This window comes from Penicillium pulvis (genome assembly GCF_028828015.1).
Source record: "Penicillium pulvis strain IBT 33274 chromosome Unknown contig_23_segment0_segment0, whole genome shotgun sequence".
NCBI lineage: Eukaryota > Fungi > Ascomycota > Eurotiomycetes > Eurotiales > Aspergillaceae > Penicillium > Penicillium pulvis.
In genome coordinates this window covers 1,369,052-1,384,404 of record NW_026643075.1, presented here as the reverse complement: position 1 = coordinate 1,384,404, position 15,353 = coordinate 1,369,052, and the positions used below count along the sequence as shown (strand labels likewise).

Below are 15,353 nucleotides of genomic sequence, written 5' to 3'. Positions count from 1 at the left end.
AAGTGACTTGGCCCGAGCGGCACGATGACTTCAAAGATGATTCCATGGCTCTGGTGCCTTATTGTCGGTGTAAACAGATCTCACTGGTATTCTCGAACCTCACTTTATCTAGAGCATTACCTTGATAATTGGAGGCTCATCTGGTGGTTTCAACAATTCAGCCCCATGGGACTTGAAAAATCTCAACCATGAATTTGACTCCTTCTAGCAGCTCCAAGGCGGAATTCAGCAGACTGAAGCTCGTTTACTTCAGCAATGAGTTCCCTCCTGATGCTCTGCCAAACCTCGCCCGCCAACTACATCTTCACAGTAAAGATCGACGCTATCACATTCTTGCTCGTTTTCTAGAAGATGCCACTCTTGCGATCCGTGACGAAGTTCGCGATTTACCACAAGCCTTGCGGAGCTTAGTCCCCTCTTTTGACTCTGTTTTGGCTTTCGTTGAATACCATGATCTTCGTGCTGGTCCTTTGGGTGCGTCGATCGACGGAGTGCTCCTATGTGCCGTGGAACTGGCAGCATTCATCGGGTATGTCTTCTCGTCCTCCCCCTCTTTCTTCTCCGAGTGAAAAAGATTCCAACTAACGCCAATAATAGCTATTACGAGACTTCCCCGGAAAATTATGACTTTGATTCATCTCATGCACATCTGGCGGGTCTGGGTATTGGTCTTCTAGCCACCGCAGCGGTATCTCTTTCTTCAACCTTGGCTGATATTCCTGTTGCCGGCGCGGAAGTGGTCCGTCTTGCTTTTCGTCTTGGTGTTCTCGTCGATGATGTGTCACACAACCTGCAAGCTCGTGAGTTATCAGGTAGTGGTCCGCCTGACAGCTGGGCTTACGTCTTGCCAAATGTGGCCTCAAGCGAGGTTCAGCAGGAGCTGGACGAGATCCATGCTAAAGCGGTTAGTTAACAGCCGCTTTCCATTTCTCCCGAGTCGCTTTACTTATTGTTTCTGATGCACAGAAAATTCCCGAGGCCGGAAAAGTGTTTGTCAGTGCCTACAGTCAGACCTCTGTTACCGTGAGCGGACCACCCGCAAGGTTGAAGGCACTTTTTCGGACTGCAGACTTTTTCCGAGACCGCAAGTTCATTGCATTGCCAGTTTTTGGTGGCTTGTGCCATGCAAGCCATATCTACAATCAAACACACGTGGAGTGTGTGGTGCGGACAAAATCTATCGATGGTTTGAACGCCAGACTAGTACCCAGAATACCAGTCATCTCGACCAGCAGCGGCAATGCATTTCCCGCGAACACTGCAGCGGAACTATTTGAACAGATCATTTACGAAATTCTCACAAAGGCCATCCAGTGGGATAATGTGGTTAGCGTGTTTATTCAGCAAGCAAGCATGCTTACCATATCCGAGTGCCAAATAATGGCCATTCGAAACTCACTGCCAATCCACGATCTCATTGCCGCAGTAGAATCCGAACTCAACGATACTAAAACAACAACAGATGATCTGTTGTCGTGGATCTTCCAGACCAACGAGGAAGAGACCCCCCGCGGAACGGCCCAATCTAAGATTGCGATTGTTGGAATGTCATGTCGGTTGCCTGGAGAGTCCACAGATACCGAGAAGTTCTGGGAACTCCTAGAAAGGGGCCTTGATGTTCATCGAAAAATCCCGCCAGATCGTTTTGATGTCGATTCCCACTGCGACCCAACGGGAAAACGCCCAAATACAAGCCACACCCCGTTTGGCTGCTTCATCGAGGAACCGGGTCTTTTCGATGCCCCATTTTTCAACATGTCTCCTCGTGAGGCACAGCAAACCGATCCAATGCAGAGGCTGGCGTTGGTGACCGCGTATGAAGCACTGGAACGAGCTGGATACGTTCCCGATCGCACACCGGCGACAAACAAACACCGCATTGGTACATTCTACGGCCAGGCCAGTGATGATTACCGTGAGGTAAATACAGCGCAGGATGTCAGCACGTATTTTATCACCGGTGGTTGTCGTGCATTTGGCCCCGGGCGGATCAATTATTTTTTCAAATTTTGGGGACCCAGCTACAGCATCGATACGGCCTGCTCATCCAGCCTGGCAACTATTGAGGTGAGTCGAATGATTTGATTATTGTTTGAAATAAGGTTCAAGACCGTTGCTTACAGTATTAGACTGCCTGTACATCACTCTGGAATGGCGCTACTGATACTGCAGTAGTTGGTGGTGTGAACGTCTTGACAAACTCCGATGCTTTCGCTGGCCTCAGCCATGGTCACTTTTTGTCCAAGACTCCGAATGCTTGCAAAACATGGGACAGCGAGGCTGATGGGTATTGTCGCGCAGATGGAGTGGTGTCCTTCGTGATGAAGCGACTGGAAGATGCCGAAGCTGACAATGATAACATTTTGGGTGTTATCCTTGGTGCAGCAACCAACCACTCGGCAGACGCCATATCTATCACTCACCCCCACGCTGGCGCACAGAGCTACCTACTTCGAAAGGTACTGCGCGATTCGGGCGTCGATCCATTTGATGTCAACTATGTGGAGTTGCACGGCACAGGCACCCAGGCTGGCGACTTTGAGGAGATGAGATCAGTGTCGGACGTGTTCGTTCCAGCTGCGAGAAAACGAAGCTCCAAGAACCCTCTGTACGTTGGCGCGGTCAAAGCAAATGTGGGCCACGGGGAGGCAGTCGCTGGAGCGACGGCTTTATTGAAAGTTCTTCTCATGCTCCAAAAGAGTGCGATCCCTCCACATGTCGGCATTAAAAAACACATCAACCCTCTGCTCCCCAAGGACTTGGAAAAGCGCGGTCTATATATTCCATTTGAGCAGCAGACATGGCCTCGCTCAGAAGGCAGAAGACGTATCGCTGTAGTCAACAACTTCAGTGCTGCTGGTGGCAATACGTCCCTTGCAATTGAGGAAGCCCCGCTCCGAGAAACCGCCGGTATTGACCCACGCCAATCACACTTGGTGTCTATATCTGCCAAAAGCAAGCTCTCGTTGAAGGGAAACCTCGAGCGGTTCATTTCATACTTGAATGCCAATCCAGATGTCCCACTATCCGATCTCTCCTACTCGACTATGGCCCGGCGCCATCACCACAACCATAGACTGGCTGTGGCTGTGTCAGATGTTGAACAGTTAAAAAAGCAAACTACATCGTGGTTAAGCTCTGTCGATTCCCACAAGCCTATCCCACCGACAGGACCTCCCCCAGTAGCGTTTGCCTTTACTGGCCAGGGGGCATCATATAAGTCCATGAATCTTGACATTTTCCGCGATATACCGTACTTCCGCTCCCAGATCCTGGACCTGAATTCGTTCGCACAGATCCAGGGGTTTCCTTCCTTTGTCCCTGCTCTTGATGGGAGTTACCCGAAGGATCACGCCCATTCACCAGTCGTGACGCAGCTCGCTCTGGTTGCCACGGAGATTGCACTTGCCAGGTACTGGGCGTCGCTTGGTGTAAAGCCCGAGGTGGTGGTTGGTCACAGCCTTGGAGAGTTTGCGGCATTACATATTGCCGGTGTGTTATCCGCCAGCGATGCACTGTTCCTCGCAGGCGAGCGCGCCAGGCTGCTGGAGCAGAGCTGTAAACTCGGTAGCCATAGGATGCTAGCAGTACGGGCATCCGTCGAGGAAATTGCACAGAGCGCTGGCAATCAACCATACGAGATCGCCTGTATCAACGGGCCAAAGGAGACCGTCTTGAGCGGAACCTGTGGCGAGATCGATGCGCTCACTCAAGCTTTGGAAATGGATGGGCACAGGTGTACAAGCCTAGATGTTGCGTTTGCATTCCATTCTGCACAGACGGACCCCATTTTGGATGAATACGAGGAAATCGCACGGAGGGGAGTGGTTTTCAACGCCCCCAACTTGCCCATCATTTCACCTCTTCTCGGAAAGGTGATATTTGATGACAAGACAGTGAATGCAAATTATCTGCGTCGAGCAACTCGTGAAGCGGTTAACTTCAGCGCCGCCCTTGAGAGCGCGCAGAAAATTTTCACAATTGATGATACGACTGTTTGGGTTGAAGTTGGGCCACATCCGGTGTCCATTAATTTCGTGAAGTCCACTCTTTCGGCCTCGGGTGCTTTGGTTCCTTCGCTACGTCGAGGCGAAAACGATTGGGTGACATTGACGCGAAGTCTAGGAATCCTTCATGGAACGGGTGTTGATATTGACTGGAATGAGTTTCATCGCCCATTCGAGCATGCTCTACGCCTCTTAGACCTGCCTACATACAGCTGGAATAATAAGAATTACTGGATTCAATACAAAGGTGACTGGGCCCTGACGAAGGGAAATCCGGAATTCGAGACCAGAAAGAGCACGGTCGTATCCGGGGCTGTGGCGCCAGGCCCGCGAACATCGACTGTCCAGCAGATTATCGAGGAGAACTTCGAGGGCTCAGCTGGAAGAGTCGTCATGCAGTCAGATTTGATGCAAGCAGATTTCCTTGCAGCGGCCCATGGGCACAAAATGAATGGATGTGGTGTGGTTACCTCGGTATGTTGTATCTGAACAGATCAATAATGTCAGTTCTAACTTTCTTCATCAGTCCATCCATGCAGATATCGGATTCACCCTTGGTGAATACGTATTTAAGAAATTAAAACCAAAGGCCATAATACCTGGGATAAACATCACGAACCTCGAAGTGCTGAAAGGGCTAGTCGCGCACAAAGATACGAGCCAGCCTCAGCTCCTCCAAGTATCTGCTACTACCGATGATATCAACTCCGGAATCCTCGTCCTTGAGTGGCGCAGTTCCTTCTCCGATGGCACCGTGGACGACCCGTTTGCGAGTGCGAGAATTCATTTTAGCGAGCCGACAGAATGGCTAACCTCATGGCGACCTGCTCTTCATTTCATTCAAGGCCGCATCCAAGCCCTGGAGCGTCTAGCAGAAGAGGGCATCGCGAACCGATTCTCTCACCGCATGGCTTACAATCTCTTCGCAAGCAATCTGGTTAATTACGCTGAAAAATACCGAGGAATGCAATCTGTCGTGCTTCACGAGCTAGAAGCCTTTGCAAATGTCAAGCTGACAATCGGAAAAGGAGGTACTTGGACAGTGCCCCCATATTTCATTGACAGCGTGGCGCACTTGGCTGGTTTCGTCATGAACGTCTCTGATGCTGTTGACACTCATGCTAACTTTTGCGTGACACCCGGTTGGCAATCGATGCGCTTTGCGCAGCCCCTTGTGGCTGGGGCCGAATACCGTTCTTACGTCAAGATGATTCCCACCGTTGAAGACCCTAGCATTTTCCTTGGTGATGTCTACGTGCTGCAGGATGATGTTATTGTTGGGATGGTCGGTGGAATAAAGTTCCGCCGCTATCCTCGTCTACTTCTGAACCGGTTCTTCTCAGCTGCTGATGTCAGTCAGTCTACGCAGGGCCATAGTGCAACTGCTTCAGCGCCAGTGATTACGCATACTTCTCCGCTCACGGCATTTCCTCCAGCCCCAGTTGCTGCACCTGTATCTGCTGCTTTAGCAGTACCCGCTGCTGCACCAACCGCTCCTCAAAATCAGACGCCAAATAATGAGGCTGCTCTAGACGATTCCAGCACTGCGGCTAAAGCTCTTTTGCTGGTGGCACGCGAAGCCGGTATGGAGCGGGAAGACCTCACCGAAGAATCTAACTTTGCCAATCTTGGTGTGGATAGTTTAATGAGTTTGGTCATTGCTGAGAAATTTCGGGAGGAGCTTGGAGTCACAGTTACGGGAAGTCTCTTTCTAGAGTACCCGACAGTGGGAGATTTGAAGAGCTGGTTGCTGGAGTACTACAGCTAAAGGTAAATTGAAAGTGAACTTCGTGGCTTACTTGACTGGTCCTGTCACTTTCGGCTCCTTACGGGCGGAAAGCATAGCACTACGAGATAATGACAATTCAAGAATACACATTCCTGCACATCATTCAATTCATCTCGACGAATGTTTCCATAAGCTTCTGTGTGCTATTGTAGATGGTTGTGGGTGGATTTGTCCCGCTGGATTGACCCGCGCGTCGTCAAAGCCTCCTGCCATCGAGCGTTTCCCTTTTGACTGACTAGCCAGTTTTTGACTTATCACATGAGCTCTGTTTCATACAGCGGCATCGGTATATTGAGGCCTTTTATTTGCCAAGGCCTGAATGCATATCCATGTTAGTATGGCGAATGATCTGTCACGAGATATTAATTCCATCCATGCCTATGATATTTAGAATGATCAATCTCCTCCATCAATTTGAACACAGTCACAGTCACAGACACCATGAACAGTATCACCCAGCTGGAGATCTATGCCAATGAGCTTGCTTGTGCAGCCCAGAGTATTGTCACGTATTGCCAGAATGCAGACATCGCGTCTTCCGGACCACAATTGAGCATCTCCGAAGACGCCCCGGAACAGTTTCACCAGGACCGGCGCAAAATTTTAGCCAACGTGGCCAAGATACAAGTGCTACTTGAAGATTCAGAGGACTTTGTGCAGAAAATGGCCAAGGAGATCCAGATGCTGGCCAGCGTCCAATGGCTGAGCAGCCTCCAGGTTCTAATTTGTCTGCCTCTCGGGGTCAACCTCGCCATCAAGAATCTAGCTCAATTAGCTGGCGTCCAAGAGACAGCGCTCGCCCGTGTGGTGCGTATGACAGCATCGCGAGGTTTCCTGCAGGAGCCACAACCGGGACAAATTATGCATACCCCCCTGTCGAGTCGGTTTGTCTCCCATCGCCGGTTTAGGGATGCTACTATGTTCCTCGCCGAGTGCTGCACGCCTAGTGCCTTGCACATGAAGCCCGCGGTACAGCACCCCACAACGGGGGACGTTCCATTCGAGAGTGGATACAGCCTGGCCTTTTCCACCTCTGTCCCTTTCATCAAAGCCTGCAGCATGGCCCCCAAGCTGCAACGTCAGTGGTCTGCCTTCCTACAGTACACGGGGCATTTCGACAACCGATTTACTGAGGTTCTGACTCGCCTGGACTGGGCCAATTTAGGCGACTCCTGCATCGTCGAGGTAACTATGCTTGCATTACCATCATTTTCCTTTCCCAATTTTCCCCCGATGTCGCATTTTGAAGGAATGTGTTGTGATCATCTGCCGCTTACTTGCATCGGGAGGCTTACTTCTTGGCTACTCAACATACAGACCGGAGCCCAATCCACTGAAACCGCCCGTGCCCTATCAGAGCTATACCCCGCCCTGCAGATCCTAGTACAAACTGACGCAAGCAATTCGGAGTTAGGCAGGCCCCTAGCGCCACATGGGGAGATATCGTCATTGGAAGCCTACAATCCCCGAATAAATGTGCAGACACGAGCTCTTGGCACACCTCAAACAGTCGTTGACGCAGCAGCCTACATCCTGCATCTCCCTTTTTCCGCCTGTGTGTCTTCAAGGCCAATCGTTCTGATGGATCTACAGGCTTACTGTGCCATCCTCTCCACCAACCGCCGCGCCTTGCTGATCGTCACGGCCCGCATGCTGCCCCCACCGGGCACGGTGGATCGGGAGATCGAGACCCTGGCGCGCATGCGCGATCTGACCCTGTTTCAGTTGGGGGCCGACCGCGATCCCGAAGTCGCCGAAGTAGTGGATTTGGTGGGCTCGGTTGGTGATTCCCAAGGCCGACTGGTGGTTGTGGAACAATTGCAAGCACGCAATCATCTCACTGTGGCGCTTGCTATAAAGTACCAGGGCTGGCTTGACCTAGATGCAGCCCTGCTGGAGTCTGGCTTATCGTAGCGCTTTCGCCGTAAGTCAGGGTAATTCGTCAGAGCAGCTGAGGGGGCTAGATCGAGATTTTGGTGGCAAAAAAGTTGCGCCAAGCGGAATGAAAGCGATTGGAAGTCTGCCGTTCAGCCCGATTTAGCCATGGTGGGTCTGCAGCTTGGGACTTCTCTTTGTTTGACATATCAAGCTCGACAGTGGCTTTCGGAAAAGCCTGTAACATGCAGGTTCCATTGGATAGTCGTTTTTGTTGCATCGTCCCCATATGTCGTAATGTTGCCCGGTGGAAGGCCAATCTGTTTAATTACTGACAGGGGTTCATACCCGTAATAGTACTTTGGAAAAGATTCTTCTACAAAAATACAATACAGAGACAAAGGTCCCCTGAAAGCCTTAAACAGTGGATCTCCTAGGGACTCTTTACGTAAATATTTTTGGAACAACGACGACCATTTCTCTGGAATACACCGTCCCTGAAACACGATTATCTAGGGTTAGTATAATTGATATCATATTGATCGCAGTTATTTATGTAGACCCTATCCTAGAAAACTCAAAATTGAACATGCAGTCAGGCCATTGGAAGGAAGGACCTCATGCAAGATTATCTATTGGTGAAAACCGGTGACCGACCAGTAATGTATCAATGGTTCTACGAGATGAAAGTTTTGATAATGTAGTAGTTACAAATGGCGTAGAATCCTTTGTTCTTTTTCGGCCATTACATCAGTCGCCAGAGGCTTACCATCGCAGTGCCGTGCCAAGTCAGGGTCTCCACTGATTTCTGGGAACGCGTCTTCCTCGGCCCAACAACCTGCGAGCGCTTTCAGGCAACCCAAAAAGGAGCGATCCTCCGCATTTCAAGACGACCTCAGCCACAATGCCGTTGGTACCTAGAAGATTCATATCTCTAATACCCTGCTTAGGGCGTCCTCCGAGACCCATGGCAGTCTCAAGCATACAGAAAAGAATTTCTTGCATCCTGCACATCAGTAGATGCAACCCCTCTTTCTCAAAGATACTCAATAACGAACCCTGGTGTCTTCATGATGTCAGCATATGATTCGTGGCCTTCTGTGCCAAGTTATTGGATCCTGCAACCTCGAATCCTTGTCCAAACTCTGTGATTGCTCAAGTGCAAGATTTGAGGTTGGCCCATATGGCTGTCTCTTAGAAACAAGAAAAGGGTGACCCGACGATCTTCTAACAACACAATGCCTTCACCCCCGGCAGATGATAGTCCCAAGCTCCGAGGGAGTTGCCAGGCTTGTGCAGTATCGAAGGTGCGATGTTCGAAAGAGAAACCAACATGTGCACGATGTCGGCGGCGGAGCACCATCTGTGAGTATTTCATCACCAAGCGGCCTGGTCGGAAACAACAGGATAAAGCTTCTGCGCCTGTGCCCACGAATACCACTCCACACTTGCTGCCAGAGTTAGACTGCCCTGCGACGCACACGCTGCCAGATCAGCAACCCCCGTCCGTGCAGGATGATACCTCTCCCAGCGATTCCGATACCTTTTCCAATCTCTTCCACCAGACCGATACCTCCCTGTCTTCGGCCATTACGACCTGGAGCACCGAATTTGATGACTATCTAGCACCCTTTTCGATTTGCGAATCGGTCGCCCTTGATGCTCTGGACCCGGGACCACTCGGTCCCACCGTGGGTCAACAAATGAATAGCAGCAGGAGCAGTGTCAGTGGATCCAACAGTGCCATACCCCCGGAAGATACCATCTCCCTCTTTGGGCGGCCAGTCTCCATGCCTAATCCAAAGGTTCTATTCCCCACAGACACAAGGAACCAGGATCGACAGCAATCGCCATCGTTCAACTCCCCTTGTTCCTGCCTCCCACATGCTTTGGACCTGCTGAAGCAGATGGCCACAACAGACCCTGTTGCGGGAGTGCAGACAGACCAATCTCATTCCAAAGGGGTGGCCCAATTTCTCGACACAACCATCGCGACCTGTCAACAGACCATGGAAACCCTTGAGACAATTCTTCAATGCGCTTGCTCGCAGGACAGCTACCTCCTTGCGATCGTGTCCTTGGTTTTATTCAAATCCTTCGATCGGTACGCAGCAGCCGCCTCTGCTAACAAACCCCAAGCTCAGTCCCAGCGATTGACACTCTCCTCGATTGGGGTCGATGGCGATTTGATGGGGGATGATGATTTAGATTCTCACATGGCAGCTGCCCAGCGCGTTCTCGGGGAGTTGCACCGTGTACAGCAATGCATGGCCCGGCTTTCGCCCAGGTTACAGGCGTGCAGGAGCACCGCATCGGCACTTTCCGACGTTGTCATGGGCCAGTTGGAGCCAGAATTACAGAGGCGGCTAGGGATATTATCCATGAGTTTAATTCAGACTTTGCGAACGGAACAATAGTGAAAGGAAGTGTGTTTAGAGAGTTTGTTTAGAATGTGTCTAGATGTTACAGTGTTTCAGCGATACATTGTATAAGCTTAAGTTACGACAATAATAACATTGTCAATATGAAAGAGTTTCGTTAGAATAAATCCCTCTGTAATGATACTATCATAACAAGCAAATTATCAACATCAAAACGGAGAGATAACAAATAGGTCAACGCCAAACCCAAGGCTTCCAAGGGTTACAGCTTCCGACCTTCTTCAATCACCTTTCTCACCGTCTCCCGTTTCATCATGCGGTCCAACCAATCCTTCACGAAAGGAAAGTTATTCACATCATAACCATCTTCCTCCTGAATGAATTTAGTCACCGTGATCTGCCAACTGGCCCAAGCCAAATCTGCAAACGAAACCCGTCCCCCCACCAACCACGGACCGCCCTCGCCCGCCCCCTGCTTACTCAAGAAATCATTCACCACGCCTGAAACCCGATTGATCTCCTTCACATAGCGCTCCAGCGCACTGGGCACCCGCTCAGGATGGAATTTCTTGAACCAGCACGCCTGGCCATAGTAAGGACCTTGACCGGAAGCCTGAAAGAAAAGCCACTGTCTCGCGAGCTGGGCTTCCTTGGAGCCGGGCTCGAAGCTGATCTTGCGAGAAGTATCGTAGCGCTCCACTAGATATTCGACGATAGCCCCCGATTCCCAGAGTGTGAGGTCAGTGTTTGGGTCGTAGATGGCGGGGAGTCGACCGTTTGGGTTGACTGCAAGGTACTCCGGAGTTTTGACATCTGCGAGGGTGATGGGTTGAAACTCATGAGGAAGGCCCAGCTCTTCAAGAATTATGGCTACCCTGGGAGGGTTGGGACCACCTTTTCCCCAGAGTTTGATTGGAAGGATATTGGATGCCATTGTAGACGTAGTGAGAAGATTAATATTCAGTATTCCAAGGTTGGTCAAGAAATGGATTGGATATGTGAACTTGGAATTAATTCAAAAGAAGATACATCCTACTTTAAAAGGTCACCGTAGAAATCAACATATGATGCAACATGAGCATTAAAGTATAACAAAGCATTACTAATGTAGTAACGGAGAGTCGGGTTTTGGAGTCACCGATGGCAGGGATTGGTTATTTATTGACCAATAGCATGCCAAGATGGCGAAAAACATATGGGAACATACCAGTGATCGCCCAAAACTAGGCTGGTCCCGTCGATGGCAAATAAGGATGCAGAAAAGGCAAATAGTGCCTGATAAAACCCATGGCAATGCACATAGGCCCTCCTCGGGGAAACTTGGCGGGTCCATTGACTGACAGCACCCCTACATTCCGCATATCCCACTTGCCGTCGGGATCATCCACGGCCTCGATCATCCCTGCAGCTAGGTCGGCGTAGGACAGGGGGCTACGCTCCTCCGTCAAACTCAGGGCATGCCCGTGCGCAACATCCACTGACAACCCTCCAGGTTTGATGAAGATGGTCGAGAACCATTCGTGTTGCGCACGGAGGAGATCCTCAGTCACCCGAAGGTCGTGGTAAACATGCGACGCCGAGCGTAGCAAGATCCACCGCACCCAGGGCGGCGTGTGTTGGGATAGTTGATCGTCGATCGTGTTGGAGGAAAGAAGCACGAGCTTCGGGATGATGACATCATTTGACTCGGCACGCAGGGCTTCCAGCGCTTTAATTACCCCGAGGGCTGTATCCTGTCCCATGCGGCAGCCGGGGACATTGTCGTTGGTGGAAACCACGAGGAAGACTGCCCGGGTGCCACGGAGGCAGTCGGTCAGAAGGGTGACATCGTGAATGCTACCCTCAAAGATCTGCACCTGCTTGCTATCTGCGAGCTCGGGAATCAGGTCTAATAGTTTGGGTCTATTTCGGCAATAGGCATGAATCGGGACGGACGACTGAAGGAGCTGATGGATCAATGCCGTACCGCAGTTTCCTGTCGCTCCAAGAACTGCGTAGGCCATTCTATTTCATTTGCCTCTCATTGACCAATATCATTGTCAGGAATTTACCCTAGAAAAGATACAACAGGTGATATTAACTGAAACCCTGATTCTAAATAGCCCGATTGTCGGGTCGGGGGAATTCATTCTTAGTGCGATCTACTACATTATGCCGATCCTATACCCCGACATGCAGATAGGCTAATCATTGTTTCGCGTCGCCAAAATCACCGCAACAGGCCAGTATCCATCAAGCCGACTTCCTTGCCGCACCAAATCCTCCACCTCCTTCCAAAGAGGTGCAAAAACCTCGGGATCCCGAGCAGCATGAGGAAATGACCGAAAATGCTCCTGAAAGGTATCCAGATTCAACTCAAACCACCACCCCTCGTCTCGTTCATCCGCCAAAACATCATTTGGCCCGGTGAAGTCTGGATCCGTCACATCTACCCGATTTTCGGGTGGCAGAATGCCGGTCAACCCCCCGGCCTCCATGTTCAGGAAGATGCGCTGTACTCCGGGCTGGAAATACTGCTCATCTAGGGGTGCCACATTGTAGCGATCCTGGCTGCGGGCCATGACATTGATCATATCTCTAGGTTTCTCGGCTGTCTTCAGCAGAAGTCGACCACCCTCTATCATGATACGCTCCCATACATCCTGGACCCGAGCGTCGCGGAACCGCGCAGCCCCAAACGTTGCAGCGGCGAACGTACCACCGGGCTTCAGCTGGTCCGCGATGGTTTCCACAGCTGCCTTCTGGTCGGTCCAGTGGATGGCGTTCAGGGCTAGGACCAGATCCACAGACCCGTCTGCGATATCTCTGATCTCCTCCATCTTTCCCTCGCGGTAGGTGTACCCGTCCGTGCCAAGTCTCGCTTCGGCCTGTTGTACGTTCTCGGGGACCACATCCGACACGATGACATGTTGAAACTGAGATCGCAACAGGCGCGAATAGACTCCATTTCCAGCACCCACGTCATGAACCACTCCAAAGTGCCCGCCTTTCTGCCTATGGTAGTCGTAGATGCGTTGGAAAAGACTAGGTGGGGGTTGTGGACGACCTTTACTGTAATTGTGCCAGAACGCAGCGTCTTGCGCAAAGACTTCATCGTTGGTGTCTAGTGTCATTCTGTATCAATCAGAACTGTAGAATAATAGGGGCCTGCAAAAATAATCCAATTTGGATGATTGTATTCATAACAAACATTGAAGGAGCAGAGACCAAGTAATCAACAGATATCCTCGGCTCACCAAATGACCTGGGATGACCTGATCTACCCCGAGGTGCCGAACACGAATCCTTCAGTGAAAACAACCTGCAAATTCGGGCAAGAAAGCCCGACGAAAGTACATGGTTAAACCGCAATCGGCCGACACCAGACAACTCGCTACAGTTTCTCTCAACGAAGATTGGCCCACAGGCCATTCAATCCTACTACAGCCCCCGCCAATGGAAAAAGCGAGCGCGCTACGTGCAACCACTGCCATCGGACAATTAGCCCTCGTACTTCCTCGAGAGCAGCTTCTGACGAAGCATGCAACGCAAACAATGCGTCATTGGTTGGGACCATGACAATCGTCGTAAATGGCACCATACTAATGGTCGTTGCCGCTGCGAGAGCGTAAATTGACCATGGCAACCCTGCGGTTCGTTTTTTGCCGGCCACAAACATGTACAGAGCACAGGTGCAGACCGAGAGGGTTGGCATGATCTTATGGCCTAAGTTGTAGAGAGACATGAATTGGTCCAGCAATTGGTCAGATTGGGTGCTGGTGTCTAGCAGGACTGGGACCGTGATCATGGATATAGACATCATTGCGCCTGTTTCATAAGTTAGCTCGAAGGTTGCTTCTTTTATGTAGACTATGGTCCTAAATTGTTATACTCACCTGATAAAAATGAGCCAGCGATGACGGCAGCGGCCTGGATGCCGACTTGACCAGGGATTTGTGACATGATTTGTATTTCACGGGTGAGAGGAACGTATAAACCAGATTCAATGATTCGGTTGGAGCTGCGAGAGATACACAGAGGTATCGACTATTTGCCTCACATATTATGGATGATGATGTCGGGGAACCCCACCCCTCCATAAGGCGTCCCATCGATAATAAGCTTCGACCTTACATGGATAATTAGTCCGGTTTTGATCTGGCAATAAGGTTAGAATACCTGAATATCAATACCAGCAGTAGCAGTCAGTCGAAAGCCACCAAGTCCCACGCCTTGTATTGGTAGTAAGCCCTTGATTATCTTGAACAGACAAGTTCTTAAGGCTTGATTCATTTAAATAAAACAGTCTGACTTCAAATTAACCTGCAAATTTACAATCTTTCCCGGAGGGCGTACAGACAGTGAACAAAGCGATCGGGATTACCCAGAGGAGTGGGGCAGATCGGTTCAAGTTGACCAATCAGTATATTAGAATACCTGATCGCCATGGCACGCCGTAATCAAGTGTTACGTATGATTGACCGATACCGAAGGATATTTATGACCCTGCAGTGCCCGGCATTTCTACGTCTCAATTCGATCGACATATATGGATATACTTTGAAATCTCGATTCGAAACCTTTCAGATAAAATGGCCAGTCTATCAAACCCACCTAGCAAATACCTCTGCCTCACTATTTGCGGCTACCGCAAGCCTGGTATGAGCGAAGAGGCCTACCGGCACCATATGACCAAAATTTCGGCCCCCATGACCAAAGACCTGATGGTCAAGTACGGGATCAAGCGGTGGACCATGATTCACAATCAGACACCCACGCGCGAGCTTATGGGTCAGCTTTTTGATTCGCAGATGGTCAATTTGGCCGACTACGACTGCTTTAGTCAAGTTGTGTTTGAGAGCATTGAAGACTACAAACGCATGAAACAAGATCCATGGTATAAGGAGAAATTATTTGGAGATCATGAGAACTTTGCTGATACCAAGAGGAGCTCGTGAGTTCCTCTATGCAATGACTACATGTTATACTGCTAATATTTTGGACGGTAGGATGACTATTGGGTGGATTGAAGACATTATTCGGGACGGCGTAGCCGTGGATAGCCCGAATGATGACAGCTTGCCTTGTGTTATAATCTGATGACCAAACAACTTATAGCTCGATTGGACAACACCGTAAAGAAGACAAGGCCCCGCGTGTAGGGTTTTTATAATCCCCGATGTAAGAACTAAGACTACAGCCCTCGGGGTCATAGTGTGGGGGCGAAGTGTGTGGCGTGCCCCTGTCGGCGTAGATGGCCCGAAGCTTGATTTCCGAGATCGTCATTAAATAAGAATAGATCTTCCACTCTTCAAAATGCAG

General features: G+C 50.2%; 8 protein-coding genes across 8 annotated transcripts; 4 read left to right on the top strand and 4 right to left on the bottom strand.

Annotated features, from left to right (window-relative positions):
* Positions 1 to 188: 188 nt before the first annotated feature.
* tpcC (non-reducing polyketide synthase tpcC) lies at positions 189 to 5,775 on the top strand (the record flags this gene model as incomplete). The annotated part of the gene is made up of 5 exons (XM_057064316.1): positions 189 to 529; positions 598 to 904; positions 967 to 2,067; positions 2,130 to 4,481; positions 4,534 to 5,775. The coding sequence occupies 5 exons, from the start codon at positions 189 to 191 to the stop codon at positions 5,773 to 5,775; spliced, it is 5,343 nt and encodes a 1,780-aa protein (XP_056922059.1).
* A 462-nt stretch (positions 5,776 to 6,237) lies between these two features.
* On the top strand, positions 6,238 to 7,710 carry tpcD (trypacidin cluster transcriptional coactivator tpcD; the record flags this gene model as incomplete). The annotated part of the gene is made up of 2 exons (XM_057064315.1): positions 6,238 to 6,981; positions 7,114 to 7,710. 2 exons carry the CDS (start codon positions 6,238 to 6,240, stop codon positions 7,708 to 7,710), a joined length of 1,341 nt encoding a protein of 446 aa, XP_056922058.1.
* A 1,199-nt stretch (positions 7,711 to 8,909) lies between these two features.
* tpcE (Zn(II)2Cys6 domain-containing transcription factor tpcE) lies at positions 8,910 to 10,088 on the top strand (the record flags this gene model as incomplete). Its single annotated transcript, XM_057064314.1, has 1 exon — positions 8,910 to 10,088. The coding sequence occupies one exon, from the start codon at positions 8,910 to 8,912 to the stop codon at positions 10,086 to 10,088; it is 1,179 nt and encodes a 392-aa protein (XP_056922057.1).
* A 226-nt stretch (positions 10,089 to 10,314) lies between these two features.
* On the bottom strand, positions 10,315 to 10,986 carry tpcF (glutathione S-transferase tpcF; the record flags this gene model as incomplete). The annotated part of the gene is made up of 1 exon (XM_057064313.1): positions 10,315 to 10,986. The coding sequence occupies one exon, from the start codon at positions 10,984 to 10,986 to the stop codon at positions 10,315 to 10,317; it is 672 nt and encodes a 223-aa protein (XP_056922056.1).
* A 289-nt stretch (positions 10,987 to 11,275) lies between these two features.
* tpcG (oxidoreductase tpcG) lies at positions 11,276 to 12,055 on the bottom strand (the record flags this gene model as incomplete). Its single annotated transcript, XM_057064312.1, has 1 exon — positions 11,276 to 12,055. The coding sequence occupies one exon, from the start codon at positions 12,053 to 12,055 to the stop codon at positions 11,276 to 11,278; it is 780 nt and encodes a 259-aa protein (XP_056922055.1).
* Positions 12,056 to 12,235: 180 nt separating this feature from the next.
* Positions 12,236 to 13,165, bottom strand: tpcM (methyltransferase tpcM; the record flags this gene model as incomplete). Its single annotated transcript, XM_057064311.1, has 1 exon — positions 12,236 to 13,165. One exon carries the CDS (start codon positions 13,163 to 13,165, stop codon positions 12,236 to 12,238), a length of 930 nt encoding a protein of 309 aa, XP_056922054.1.
* A 272-nt stretch (positions 13,166 to 13,437) lies between these two features.
* tpcL (anthrone oxygenase tpcL) lies at positions 13,438 to 13,994 on the bottom strand (the record flags this gene model as incomplete). Its single annotated transcript, XM_057064310.1, has 2 exons — positions 13,438 to 13,859; positions 13,928 to 13,994. The coding sequence occupies 2 exons, from the start codon at positions 13,992 to 13,994 to the stop codon at positions 13,438 to 13,440; spliced, it is 489 nt and encodes a 162-aa protein (XP_056922053.1).
* Positions 13,995 to 14,623: 629 nt separating this feature from the next.
* tpcK (decarboxylase tpcK) lies at positions 14,624 to 15,131 on the top strand (the record flags this gene model as incomplete). Its single annotated transcript, XM_057064309.1, has 2 exons — positions 14,624 to 14,985; positions 15,041 to 15,131. The coding sequence occupies 2 exons, from the start codon at positions 14,624 to 14,626 to the stop codon at positions 15,129 to 15,131; spliced, it is 453 nt and encodes a 150-aa protein (XP_056922052.1).
* Positions 15,132 to 15,353: the final 222 nt, after the last annotated feature.